The 13685-nt window shown below is 44.8% G+C and overlaps 1 protein-coding gene across 1 annotated transcript in view; it reads right to left on the bottom strand.

The window, feature by feature from the left end:
• The window catches only part of LOC123841535 (transmembrane protein 132B), a 328953-nt gene that overhangs the window by 37710 nt on the left and 277558 nt on the right, over positions 1-13685 (bottom strand). The window contains exon 5 of the mRNA XM_064578205.1: positions 6803-6946. Within this exon, the coding sequence (XP_064434275.1) occupies positions 6803-6946 (144 nt within the window). The remainder of the gene's footprint in view (positions 1-6802; positions 6947-13685) is intronic.

A 13685-nucleotide genomic window follows, 5' to 3' on the forward strand; every position in this document is an offset into this window, starting at 1 on the left:
AGCCCCTGGATCCAACTTTGCCTGAAGTCACCCCGGCTCTTTTAGTTGCACAACTCAATACACTGCCCCTTTGTTGGCTTAAGACAGTGGATTTGGGTTTCTATGACCTGCAACCAAAAGAAAACAAAACAAAACAAAACTCAACCAACGCAGAATGTCACCACTACCTGCCCACTAGCCATTGCCAACACCCCCATCCAAGCCCCTCCACCTTGCTCGGTGAGGCCAGCTCCAACGTGCTTCTCCAAGGACTATGCCCAGGGCACACCAACCTTCCACCGCATCCTCTACAAATCCAAGCACTCAAGGAAAATGGGCTCACATGGCCTTTTGTAGGTGCTGCCAAAGCCAGTAAAGGAGCTGCTCTATCAAAGCTGATGTCCTCCTGAGGGGACATCGGGTTCCCTTTAGTGACCAGCTCCCAACACACTGCTCAGCAAGTAGCAGAAAACTCTGTATTTTACAGCACTTCTACTGCCTTCCCTTACCCCTCACAGACCAACTCTGGAAACAAGATCCTTCCCTGGGGCAGAGAAGGCTTTAAAATGTTAATGCCCTTTTATGAGGCCTTTAGCATCTCATTACTGGAAGTCCAGCTGACACCAGAAGGCTGGGAACTTAATTATGGCAGCCAAAAGATGGAGGGCACCATCTTCAAGACCAGCATGAGCTTACATTTATTTCTCTCCAAGTGTGAATGAGTTCCTCCCCTGCTGACAAGGTGTGGCTGGCTGCTGTGGTTCTAGAAACCACAGTTCACTGATAAATAGTGCAATTAGCGACACATGAGAACATGAAGCCATCACTGAGTCAGAATGGTAGATAGTCAGAGATTAAATCATAATTACAACGTGGAAATTGCAATTGTCTTTCTTCCTCTGAAGGCCTTTGAAGAAACTTAGCAAAGACAAGAAAATACATCGGGGGGGCAGCATAAAGACCCTTCCCCAAGATGTCCATGCCCTAATCCCCAGCACCTGGGAATGTGTTACCTTACAGGGTGGTGTAGCGGGTTCACCTGTGGCCCCAAAGTGCTATGTCCAAGTTCTAGCCCCTGCTACCTGGGAACGTGATCTTCTCTGGAAACAGGGTCTTTGAAGATGTAATGAAGGATCATGAGATAAGATCATTCTGAGTTAGGGTGGCTCCTAAATCCACTGACAAGTGTGCTCTTATAAGAGAAGGCCATATGGAGACACAAGGGCAAGACCCAGTGAAGACAGAGGCAGAGACAGGAGGGACAACGGCCATAGGCCAAGGACACCTAGAGCCACCAGAAGCTGGAAGAGGCAGGAAGGATCCTCCCCTAGAGCTTCTGGAGGGAGTACAGTCCTGTCAATATCTTGATTTCAGACTTCTGGCCTCCAGATCTGGGAGAAAATAAATGTATGTTGTTTTAAGCTACTGAGTTTGTGGGAACTTATTATGGCGGCTCTAGAAAACTAATACACGCAGGAAAGCTGATTGAGATAAAGATGTGAGATGAAAGGATTAGCCTGGGTTATCCAAGTGGGCCTAATGTAATCACCAAGGTTCTTGGTAAAGAGAGGCAGGAGGACGGAGTCGGAAACACAGTGACAGAAGCAGAGGTGAGAGAGGGGTTGAAAGAGGCCACAGTGCCGACCTGAAGATGGTGGAGGGGCCACGGCCAGCAATGCAGGTGCCTCTAGAAGCTGGAAAATGCAAGGACACAGGAATGCAGCCCCATGGACCTGCTTTAAACTCCTGACCCCAGTATGTAAGATAACGAATGTGCTTTGGTGTAAGCTACTAGGTTGACAGCAATTTGTTAACAGCAGCAAGAAGAAACTAATACACCACCTTCCAGGTGATGAAGAGGAAGACAAAAATCTTTGACAAACATCACAGACTTCTGGATGAGAAAGCCATAGAACGATGCTCTGCTCCTGGCTCACAGGGGGGTCAGAGGGTGACAATTCCAGATGACCAGGAGCCATTGCGTGGGAACTCCGTCCCCACATTCACCACCCCAGGGACTTACTCACCTGTCTACGTGCCCGTTCCTCGTGTACAAACTTCGCGATAGTAGGCTCACCTACCTTGAAGGCTTGTTGTGAAGACAAGATGGGTCACTATTTCTAACGTCCTCATTATAATAGTACCTGTCACCTACTATGTTCTCAACAAATGTTAACTATGAACACCCATTAGCTCAGCTGTCAGTTCCCAATGACAGAATTCATACTGTTCCACCTCTGTAGCTCCCAAAGCTCCTGATACGTTGCCCCCACACGTCCATCATTGGAAGTATTTGTGGAACAAGACCCCCCCCCCCCAAGAAGAGAAGCAGCCTTGGATCATAGTGCCAGAGCCAGGTCTTTACCCAATGCCATGTCCCTCTCCCCGCTCTTTGAAGACTTCCAGTAACAGGAAACCACTGGAGATGTTCCAGTAAAGACCAGGCAGCCACTCTTGGCCTGTTATCTCCAGGAAGCTCTAGCATTCATTCATCATTCATTTGTTAGTAGATTCCACAAATATTTACTGAGCCCCCACTGTGTTCCAGATTCTGCTTAGGACTGGGAGAGCATCGTTAATAAAGTCATAGACTCTGTAGACCTTGCAATCAAGTCGAGGTTAAGATACACAGATATGAATATGGATATTGATATGTAGATATAATGTTTATTGATCTATTATAGATCCAGCACCATGTGGCTTCCTTTAGATATAAGCTTACTTAATCATCCCCAAAGCTCCATCTTGGGATTCTGTCATGTGCAGATTTGACAAGCAAAAATTCAGTTACATGTGCTTGCAATGACTGGGGGTTGCTGTCTGTCCAGCAGAAGTTGTAAGAGAGAAGGATAACAGATGGGCATGTATCTCACCACCAACTCTGGTCCAGTCTAACTTACAGAGATACCCCGAGCGTTCCCTTTCAAACTAGCCTTGACCGACAATGCCCCAGGAGATTTGGCCACAGCTCAAATGCAAGGAGACAAATTTTTTTTTTTTTAAATATCAACTGTCTTTTTAACTTTTTGAACCCAGGTGTTGTCTCAGGGATTTTCAAGGATTACTTTGATTACTGTTAGTTCTGCCTCTGCCGTATACACTGACTTGCCCTATGGAAGGTTCCACACTGTGTCATTATCATCCCTGTTTTACAGATAACAAATGGGGCTCAGGGAGGTTAAGTGATTTGTCCAAGGTCAAATAGAGATGGAGGCGGAGTCAGGATTTGAGTCGATGTTGACCTTCTGAAATCTTAACCAAAGGGATTCACTACCTCTGCGTTCTCTTTCTTTATAGTGAGCTGGAGGGGCTCCCTTTTAATTTCCACTCTGGGGATTTAAATAGCACAGATCTTCTCTATCTCCTGAGCGATGGCCCCTGAAGGCTTACAGAGAGCTGTCCTGTCTCCCCCTCTCCATCTCACCCCTAGGCCTTTTCTTCTCATCACCAGGCTACACGCTCACGCGTCCTCCAACCATCTCTCTGTGACTGACGTCAAGGGCCCTCTGCCCCCCCGGACAGTGTTGCTCCCATGCCTAGAAAGACATAGAATTCTCGGTCAGGGTGGCTGAGGGAGAGCCAGCATATGTGGCTGATTTTTAACAGAAACCAGGGTACAAGACATGCCTCACTTTCCTCTGAAATCTACTATCAGAAAACCATCATCAGGAGTGCGACGAGAAGTGACAAATGTCCCACAAGCCTCCGTGGGGGGGCGAGAGGGAGTGGTGGGAAGTGAGGTGATTTGGAGGGCCCAGGCATTATGCACAGGGGTGTCCTCCAGGCAGCTCCAGGTGAGGGTCTCAGGAAGCAACCTGACCTTGTGATTTTCATAAGAAGCTGGAAACCCAGATTTCTATGTGAATTTGACAATTTTTATAGGGTGGCAAAAAATTAAATAATAGACACACAGAGAAACACACACACACACACACACACACACTACTGTTAAGATGCATCTTCTACTGGGTATGTGGTTTTTTACATAGAAGTTAAAACTTAAAACTTATCCTTCCCAATCTTGCCAGATTAGGCCAAACTTCCAGCCTTTTGAAATTATGTGTGTCCTCAGATTGTGTACTCCCAAAGTCATTCAATCCCAAGTCAAAGAAGCCAATCCGTTTACAATTTACATCTTCCTAAATTCATACTTATTCCCTTACCTAAACCACAGTCCCAATGCATAGAACTTCCAAGGCACAAAGATCTTTGGTGAACCTTGCAAGATTCTCCCTGGGGAGCACACAGTGTTTTCTGCAATCGTGAAGGAGTAACTGAATGACACCTGTGCAGGCTAAGGAGGTCTCCCCGTGGGGTGCTAACAAATGTCCCCCATGGTTGGAAATGCCCCTGGGAGGATGCCGAGGCCAGGGTGCAGCTCTGCGGGTGATGCTGTTTGTCTCAAAGTGGAGGTGACATTTACTACAAATATTGACACTAAAACCATGGCAAATGCACCACGGCCAATTAATTAACACCCCTCCCTTGACTTGGGCCCCAGGATTTGCAATAGAGCCTGGGATCCCCTAGAAAAGTCTGAGAAGCAGCTCTGAGCTTGATGGTCTGCTCACTCCAGTTTGTTCTGAAGATCAGGTCATAATTTGCTCGAAGAAAGTTCCATCTTCGTGAGGCCACAAAAGTGACAGTTAAGTCAAAAACAAAAATAAAAAACCCCAAAACTATTGTCTTCCAAAGCAATGTATCTATCAGGCTGGGTGGAGGATATTTCTAGTTCACGTCTCTGCAGGGGAAACGAGCAAGTATAAGGCAGTATGGGAGGGCAAATCTTTCCAGGGCAGCACAGGGGGGGCCCCTCGCTCTGGGGGGCTCCCCTAGGCTCTCGGGAGGGAGCACAGGTGTAGGGGGCTGCAGATGTAGGCCATTTGTTTGGGCCGCATCCCCCAGATGCCATCTCCATATGTCACCCCCCATGTCTCCCTCTGGAATGGCATGGGGACCGTAAATAACGTGCACTGTCAAAGGCAATCAAGGACGATGCACCATCAGTATTTCTCCTTCTGTGGGGAGGGGTTTGTATGACTTGGCTCAGATCTTCCTAAACTCTGAATACAGCAGGCTTTCGATCTGTTTAATGCAAGCTGCCCACAGAGTACAAGGCCCACTAGGGGCCGCAGGGCAGGGCTGCCTGCGATCTGAAGCCAATCCCCCTTGTGTCTCCAGGGAGAAGTAGCGTTCCAAGCCCAGGAAGCAGGCTGTGCCAAGTCTGGGTTTCCTAAGCATTAACTTCTTTTCTTTAATTAGGCCCCACAGACACATCAGTTCTTCTTTATCAAAACCATCTCTGGCTGAAGGCAGAGCCTCCTGTAGGTCACCACGAGAAGAATCGGCCCTTCCCAAATCTTTTCTACCACAAGGAGAACCCTAGAGGCTTTTCTGTCTACCACGAAGTTCTTCCGCCTGGGACCAAGTTTGATTTACCCTCTAAACAAGAACCCCTGGAATGTGAGGGAAGACAGAGCCTACTGCCTTGTTCTTGAATGAATGGATGGGCCCCGGGGGCTCGCTTAGCAACTTGAGGGAGAAAGGGCAGTTGGGAAGCTTCAAGTCCTTTCTCTATGAGGTGTCTCCTGCAAAAGGAAATGGCCAAGCAGTGTGCCAAGAAAACACGGGCAGAAACTCTAAATTAGGTGGTTCACACAGATCCCTGCAAAGAACATGAAATAATCCATGGGCTGATTCCTGGCTGAATTTGGACTCATAAATACAGCTACTTAAAACGAAGAACCCAGAGGAAATGCCCCCATGGCCAGATTACCCAAACCATGAGCTGAATCCCACTGGTACTCAAATTAAGTTAGGAGGCACATGGAGGGACTTTTATTTCAACAGTCATCTATTTTAATGTATATTAAGAAAAAATTAGCACATCAAGACCATGGACTGTAATGTCGTTATAATGAGGCATAGGGGCATATGGGTTATTTTAAATAAAAGACTTATAACCTGTGCAAGGACATTCAGCCCCTCCCCTCTGCACCCCAAAATTTCCCATGTGAAAGATGCCCCCCTAGTGCCCAGAAGTAAAGAAACATCCTCATCACTGAGCTTGGAAATTTAGAGAAAGTGGTAAGAAAGACAAGAAAGCTGTATAAACATCCCTTGTTACTTTTTACTAATTTACTACCCCAGCCCACATTCTTTCTAGAATTCCTTACTAGGTGTGTGCCTTAGCTGAGTCAGTCAGAGTGCCTGTCTGATAGAATTCCTTACTAATTGGAGCCCCCAAAGTGAAGTTTTCTTTCCCCTGTCAAGTCCTCCCAGATTCATTGTCTCTGTCTAAAAAGTGCAAAACTGCCTGCCATGGTCATTTCTTTAGGTCTCAGTTTCATGACTGGCCCTCTGTGCACACGTCATAAAACTTTGGGATTTTTCTCCTGTTAATCTGTCTCATGTCAATTTAATTCTTAGTCCAGCTGGAAGAACATGAAGGGTTGAAGAAGAATTTTTCCTTCCCTTCAGAAGCTAAATTAGTATTAAGTTTGAAAAAGTGACGCATCTAAAGAAAATCTGTTGAGTAAATAATATTATTTACAAAGGAAGCTGGCAAACATTGAGATGACATGCGCATTGCTAAAATTAGGGAAATATTGTCCTGTGACCAAAAGGAGGGGAAGAAAATTATTTCTGCTTAAGACACCAGGGTTCCCCACTCCGGGGAGGGAAACAGGTCTCCTCTGGAGGGGTCAGTCCCCCACTCCTCAGTGTGGTCACCCTGGCTCCAGCCCCACAAGACCCTGGGACAGAGGGATGGCCCCCCAGAGGACCGGACCCCTGGCAGGATCGGTGGTAAGGCCCCTTGTACCTTCACGACGTCTTCATCCGCAGACCTGCACTCCACAGCCTCCAACACGTCCACCACGGAGCCGTCCTCCTGAATGCCCACGACCTTGACGGGAACCGAGACAGGCTTCCCGGTGAGGACGGCCGTGTTCAGCACCTCCGTATCCTGCACAGGAGAACAGAGGGCGCAGGTCACACACAAGAAAGCCCGCCAGCAGGCAGGGGTCACTGGCCTGACTAGCTACACTTTAGCTCACGTCCTGCCACTAAAACTCCCATCTGCGTGGACCAACTCCCCAGGCCTCGCAACACAAAAATTCTGGAGTCAGAAGCGTTCCATCCCAGACTGAGCTCAGGAAGCCTGACCGCTAGACCTCCTTCTCCACCGCCAGGGGCAGGGGCAGGGCAGGGTCACATCCCCCCAGGGCCCCTCCCATCACCACCCACACACCAGCCTGCAGAGGGGCTCACACACCTCACGGGGTGCCTTCCAACATTCACCAGATCTCCACTCAAGGTCACTTGGTAAGTGACTGCCTATGCTCAGAGTTTTTAACACAATGAACATGGCCCTCAGTGTTGTTTCACATGAAGAAGACAAATAACAGGGCGCCTGGGTGGCTCCGTCAGTTAAGTGGCCAACTCTGGATTTCAGCTCAGGTCATGATCTCAAGGTCGTGGGATCGAGCCCTGCATGGGATTGAGCCTTGCGTGGGCTCTGCACTCAGCATGGAGTCTGCTTGTCCCTCTCCCTCCACTCCCCCCACCCAACCCCTCCCCCTGCTCACTCGCTCTCTAATAAATAAATAAAATCTTAAAAATAAAAAAAGAAGACAAATAACAGCACAAATAACAGAAGAGAACTAGTCCTAGAATATCAGCCTCTGTACTCCTGAGCCCACCGCCGGCACCCTTCCTCTCCCCCAAGCCTCCAAGGGCCCCCAGATCCCCTCCAAGCTCAGGGATCTGTGAGCTCTGGCTTTGTGTTCTTTTCTCACTTCCTCTGCCGATTCCTGGGGTCCTGTAGGGTCCGCCTTCATGACTTATGTCCTGCCTGTCACATTCTTGCCATCTCCATGACCACCCCCCACAGAGAGACTGTTCTCACTGGGACAGCCACAGCGGCCCCCAACCCATCTCCTGTGTCCACTCTCCCCACGACAGCTGAAGAGAATCTTTTTCATCTCAACAGAATTCAGATCATCTCTCCCCTAGACTGAAACTCTTTGAAAGTGTCTTCCTCTTTGTTCTTAAGATAGAGTCCATGCTCCCCACCAGTGGTGATCTGACTCTGGCCCACCCTCTGGCTCTCTTGCCCTTCCCACTGTCCTTCCCCATGGGGAGCCTCACAGACTTCTCCTACTTCTCTCTCACTGCAGTGCATGTTCAGCGTGCCTCCTGCTCTTCCCCATGCAGAGCCTCTACCACACCTGCCTCTGCTCCTGCCACCCTCCCATCCCAGCCTCCGGGCCCACTTCTTCAGAGGAACAGGACTTTTCTGCCCTCCACAGTGTGAATGAGCACCACCAAGTTTGCCCTGCATGGGAATAGCCACCGATGCTCCCCTTATGTTTATCTTGTGTTTATGTTTCCATCTCTAACTATTCATCAGACTCTAAACTCCCCAAGGGTCTCAGCCACCTTTGTTCTGACCTGCCTTGCATCCACAGAACCAGGGACGGTATCTGGTGTGTGAGAAGCAGTGCAGAACAGAGGTCACAGGCACGGATTCTGGACCTGGACTGCCTGGGTTTGAAACTGGCTCAGCCTCTGTTTCAGTGGATCTGCATTCATGGAAAACCCGACTCAAGGGAAATAACCCAACACGGGTTTAATGACGCCTCTCACATAACCAGAGTCTGGAGGATCATGGCTGCTGCCTCTGGTCCAGTGACTCTACGAGGCCAGGGCTACTTCTCTGCAGTTCTCTTGGCCACTCCCTCAAGGAAACAAGATGGTGCCCATCACATCAGCCATATGTCCACTGTCTCACCAGGGAGAAGGTGGGATGGGGAGGGAGTGCACCTGCTGCACCTGCCCCTTTCATCAGGAAGTCCAAAGCTTGTCATATATAGCCAGCCCACCTGCAGAAGAGGCTGGGAAAGTGGGCGTCTATAGCGGAGCTGGAGGGGATAGCGGTGTGTAAATGGCTTTTTATAGTCCATTACCAGGTCCGCCACAAGTTACTTACCTCTCCCTGTGCCTGAGTTCCCTGATCTGGAATATGGGGATAATAAAATATGTACCGTGTGGTGACCTCATGAAGGTTTAATGAAGCGATCTGCTTAGAACGGAATTGGCATAAAATGAGCAACAAGAGCTCAATACATACAGGTATTGCAGTAGATGCTATGAAAGATTGGCTCCATGAATGAATTAAAGAACCACTGGGTAGGTTCACAAAGGGACTCTGCTGAAGATGCTCATACTTGTCTGAAGAGAAAGAGCTAACTGGAGAAGCCAGTGGGGAACTGAGCAATGTGGCTCAGCAGTGAGATCCTCCAAACACTCAACAGTCGGCTCCACCAGAATCAACCCAATGGATTATTATTTCAAGTGCTCCTTTCACTCTTGGAGCCCCTAGCCTCAGCTCAAGCACTAAGTGGGTCCCACATTCAATTTTCTAAATCAGCCCCTCATTATCCACCTTAAGCCTGAAGATGGGTAAGAGATGGAGTCAATGAGTGATAATAATGATGATCATAGGCAGTGTACTAAGTACATGTAATTAATTGCTCATTCAGTTTACTCAACGACCCTCCCAATATAATTCCTAGTATTATAGTAATAGATTTATTATTCATTGATAGTAAACCTGAAAAATAATATCTACTTGTCAATAAAAAACATCAACTTTGTAATGAACAGTTGTAAACAATGCCAACCCAGTCTGAGAAAGATGAAAAAATAAGTTGGGATTTTTTACACATATGTCCTCTCCTCTGTATGGACTCTCAAGGAGTTAAGTCCAAAAGCATATAACTCTAGTCCATGTTCCTGAGTATCCCATTCCCACCAGGGACGTGAACTATATGTACCTTTATATTTAAGGTACCTTTATATTTAAGAGGTACAGCAAGGACAGGAAGCAGGAAGCACTGCAGAAGTTGAGATGAGAACTCACCAAAGGTGGGATAGTGGTGTGGGTGTGGGTATGATTACAATGTATACAAAGAACAGAGACTATATCATGATTCCAGAACAAATGGCTAAATTCTACTCATAATGCAACTGAAAAAAATCTATATGGATGTCTGCTGTATGTAATGGGCAGGCATTAATTCTGCCTGATGAGCATTCATGGATGCGGAACGTTCATCCAACCTTCTGTTTGTAATGACATTTTATTTTCCTTTGGGTATCATCCTACTCTGCTACCAATGAATGTGGCTTAGATGGTGCTGATCTCAGACCACAAAGTCAGGCTTCACAGATGAGCCCACAAACCAAATATGGCCCATTGAGGTATGCCAGTGTCATGTCCTCAAAAACTGATTCAAGTGAAATGCAAACAAAGGAAATCAAAGAGACAAGAGTAGGATAAGACAGATTCTTGGGAAAGATTTCTGAGTTTCTGAATCCAGCTATATCTGTGTCTGCTATCTTTAGAAATTTCGATATATAAAGTAAACTGTTTTACTTAAGCCACTTTTTTAATTGTAAGCCAACTTAAACTGAAAGTCTTGACAAATACACGTGAGAATAGGCAACATGCTAGGCTCTAAAATGAACACCAATCTCTACCCTATAGAAGCTCACAGCCTTCAAGGAAGACACCACAATAATTTTGCCTAACTGAGTTTCAAGGGAGGTGACTTTATTTCTCATAACAACCAATCATAGCTGAACCAAGCTTGTGATTTTATCTCAAATACCTCTGCAGCTATGTTTCTTCCTTTAGTTTTTGCCTATGTGACTGAGATTTTTGCAACGATGTTTTCCAGTGTCCATTAATGGCCTCCCCCAAATCCCAAAGGCAATCCTACCTGCCTCTGACACAATGAGAAAGCAGTTTATCCTGTTAAATATTACATTTAAATCATTCCCTGATGCCACAGACTGCTAAAAATTCACCATCTATCAAAATACAAGTCTTTTATTCTGCTCCTATTTGTGAAAGCTCTAGATTTTATGTCTTGAAAGCATATTTATATTCCTTTATGAAGATGAGTTTCCATTAATGTTGCACACTAGAGCAGCATCAGTGAAAATGGCAGAGTAAGGACATCCGAAAATTCTCTCCATAAAAGCAATGAGAAAACTGAAAAAGAAAAATTCAAAATCAACTTTTTTAGAACTCTGGAAATAGGGGCACCTGGGGGGCTCAGTTGTTAAGTGTCTGCCTTCAGCTCAGGTCATAATCCCAGGGTCCTGGGATCGAGCCCTGCACCGGGCTCCCTGCTCTGTGGGAAGCCTGTTTCTCCCTCTCCCACTCCCCCTGCTTGTGTTCCCTCTCTCACTGTGTCTCTCTCTGTCAAATAAATAAATAAAATCTTAAAAAAAAAAAAAAGAACTCTGGAAATAAAAGAAAGTCTTATGCAACCAGGAGAGCATTTATTCAAGAAAAATGGCTGAATCTTGGTTTAAAAAAAAAGAGAACTTTGTGGCATTTTAACTTGATTTATTCCCATCCCCTACTTCTCAGCCCCACAGTAGCTTTAAAAAATTATAGCCCACGTTCACAGTCAAAACCACTGGATTTGCAGTACAAAAGCCACTGGAGAGAGCAGATCAGGGCTGGAGAGCTTTCAGACTCTAACTCCCAAAGAACTTCCATTACTTGACTTGTCTGATAGCTCCCTGGAAGATTCCCACTTGCAAGGCTGTCAGTATTTGACTGGACTCTGAGTTCACCCAGTGTGAAAAGCTTTTACCCTAGAGGTATTTGTTAAAAGCAATTGTAGGCAATTGTTTAACTTCATAGCTTCCTGTGGGTGGTGAATAAAGTTTGGTGCAAAAAAAAACAGACCAACCCAAAAGCTTAAAAGGAAAAGATGATGAATGAGATACGCAGAGGTGCTTTGAAAAGCTAATACCTGGGGAATCTATAAGACCATGCTTAACTTAGAGCTGTGTGCATGCCCAGGACTGTGTTCATACTCAAAAAAGACCTGAGAAGGCTCTAAGTTCTCACCTCTTGTTGACTTTGAGGTTCTATGAAAGCAGGAAGTGAAAGTTAAGGTAGAGCTGTCAAATGCCTGGCTAGTATTGAAAGTATGTCCCAACACACACAATAAGGCTTTTGGTAAAGACTGGGACACTTACTGATTCCAAGTGTCTAGGAAAATCTCTGTCCAATAATTGACTGACTACCACACGGGCCAAACAAAGACTTCAGCAACCACACACAACAAAGAATAGAGACTTAACAGAATTGTTCATAAAAGTCACTAAACAAACTACTGCAACAAACAACAATAAATATAAACCCAGGAAAAAAAAGATAACCTCATTTCAGAGTTGCTACCTTATATTATTTCAAATTTCCTCTTCTCAACAACAAGAACAAAATCAGGAGACATGCCAACAAACAAAAAAGTATGGCACAGTCACAGGACAAAAAGCAATCAAGAAGAGCTGTCCTTGAGGAAGCCCAGATGTTGGACTTACTAGACAAAGACGCAAATATCTTAAACCAGCTATTTCAAATACATTCAAAGAACTAAAAAACAAAACAAAAACAAAAACAAAAAACATGTCTAAAGAACCAAAGGAAAGTTTGAAAAAGAAGTCTCACCAATGAGTGAATGCCAGTAAAGAAATATAAATTATGAATAATTATGACCAAAAGAACCAAATGGAAATCCTGGAGTTGAAAAGTACAATAATGCAAACGGAAAATTCAGTAGTGTGTTCTCCTATAGGAATGGAGTAAAAGTAGAATAGGAAAAGAGGACAAAATGTGGAAAATCCACAAACATGTGGAAATTAAACAGTCTCCTTTAAACAAAGAAATCACAAGGGAAGTTGGAAAAATGCTTTGAGATGAGTGAAAACAAAAACACAACATACCAAAACTTATCAGATGCAGGGAAAGTAGTACTTAGAGATAAATTTATGGCTATAAATGCCTGCCTTATAAAAAAGAAAAAAAAAATCTCAAACCAATAACCTAGGCTTCCACCTTAAAGACTTGAAAAAGAAAAGCAAACTAAACCCAAAAGAAGCAGAAAGAAGAAAGGAATAAAGAATAGAGTGGATGAAGACGTCACAGGAATAAAAGGCACAGCATAAGGAAGAGTTCTGTGATGCTGTAATAGCAACAGACCATGACAGAAGGTAGCTCTACTTGCGGTAAACATACCATAATGCATAAACTTTTAAAACAAAAACAAAACCCCAGAGGGCATGCACATTTTTCATTTTAATAAGTACTGCCAGATTGTTTTTCAGTAATATAATAGCAGTTTCTACATCTATCAGTAATACATGAGACTGTGGCTCCATATCCTTGCCACCATTTTATGGGATCAATCTGTTTAATTTTTGTCAGTATTGAAAGGTAAAAAAAAAAATGGCATTTTGTTGCTACTTTAATATTTCTCTGAACTCAAAAGGAAGTTGAACATTTGTTTCATACTTTTATTGTCTATTTGCCTCTGCTTTCCTGTGAATTGTTTGGTTATGTTATTTTTCTAATTATTCTTTCATCTATTTGCCTGTTTGTATTTTTTAAATGAATTTCTTAGAGTTCTTTGTGTATTAGAGCCACTAAAATTGTTTCTTGGAAAAATTCTTTCTCAGTGTATTGTTGGTTTATGATAGCATCTGTGACAGAATTTTACAAATGAAGACTAGAGTGGAAAAGAATAATGGAAGGAAGATAAAACAATATAAGAAATCAGTGAAATTAAAGCAAAAGTAAGTTATTGTGTACAATAGCAACAATAATAAATTACTTAAAA

The sequence above is a fragment of the Mirounga angustirostris genome, unplaced genomic scaffold (genome assembly GCF_029215605.1).
Source record: "Mirounga angustirostris isolate CCGP_5_RB_7025 unplaced genomic scaffold, mMirAng1.0.hap1 SCAF_14, whole genome shotgun sequence".
NCBI classification, from domain to species: domain Eukaryota; kingdom Metazoa; phylum Chordata; class Mammalia; order Carnivora; family Phocidae; genus Mirounga; species Mirounga angustirostris.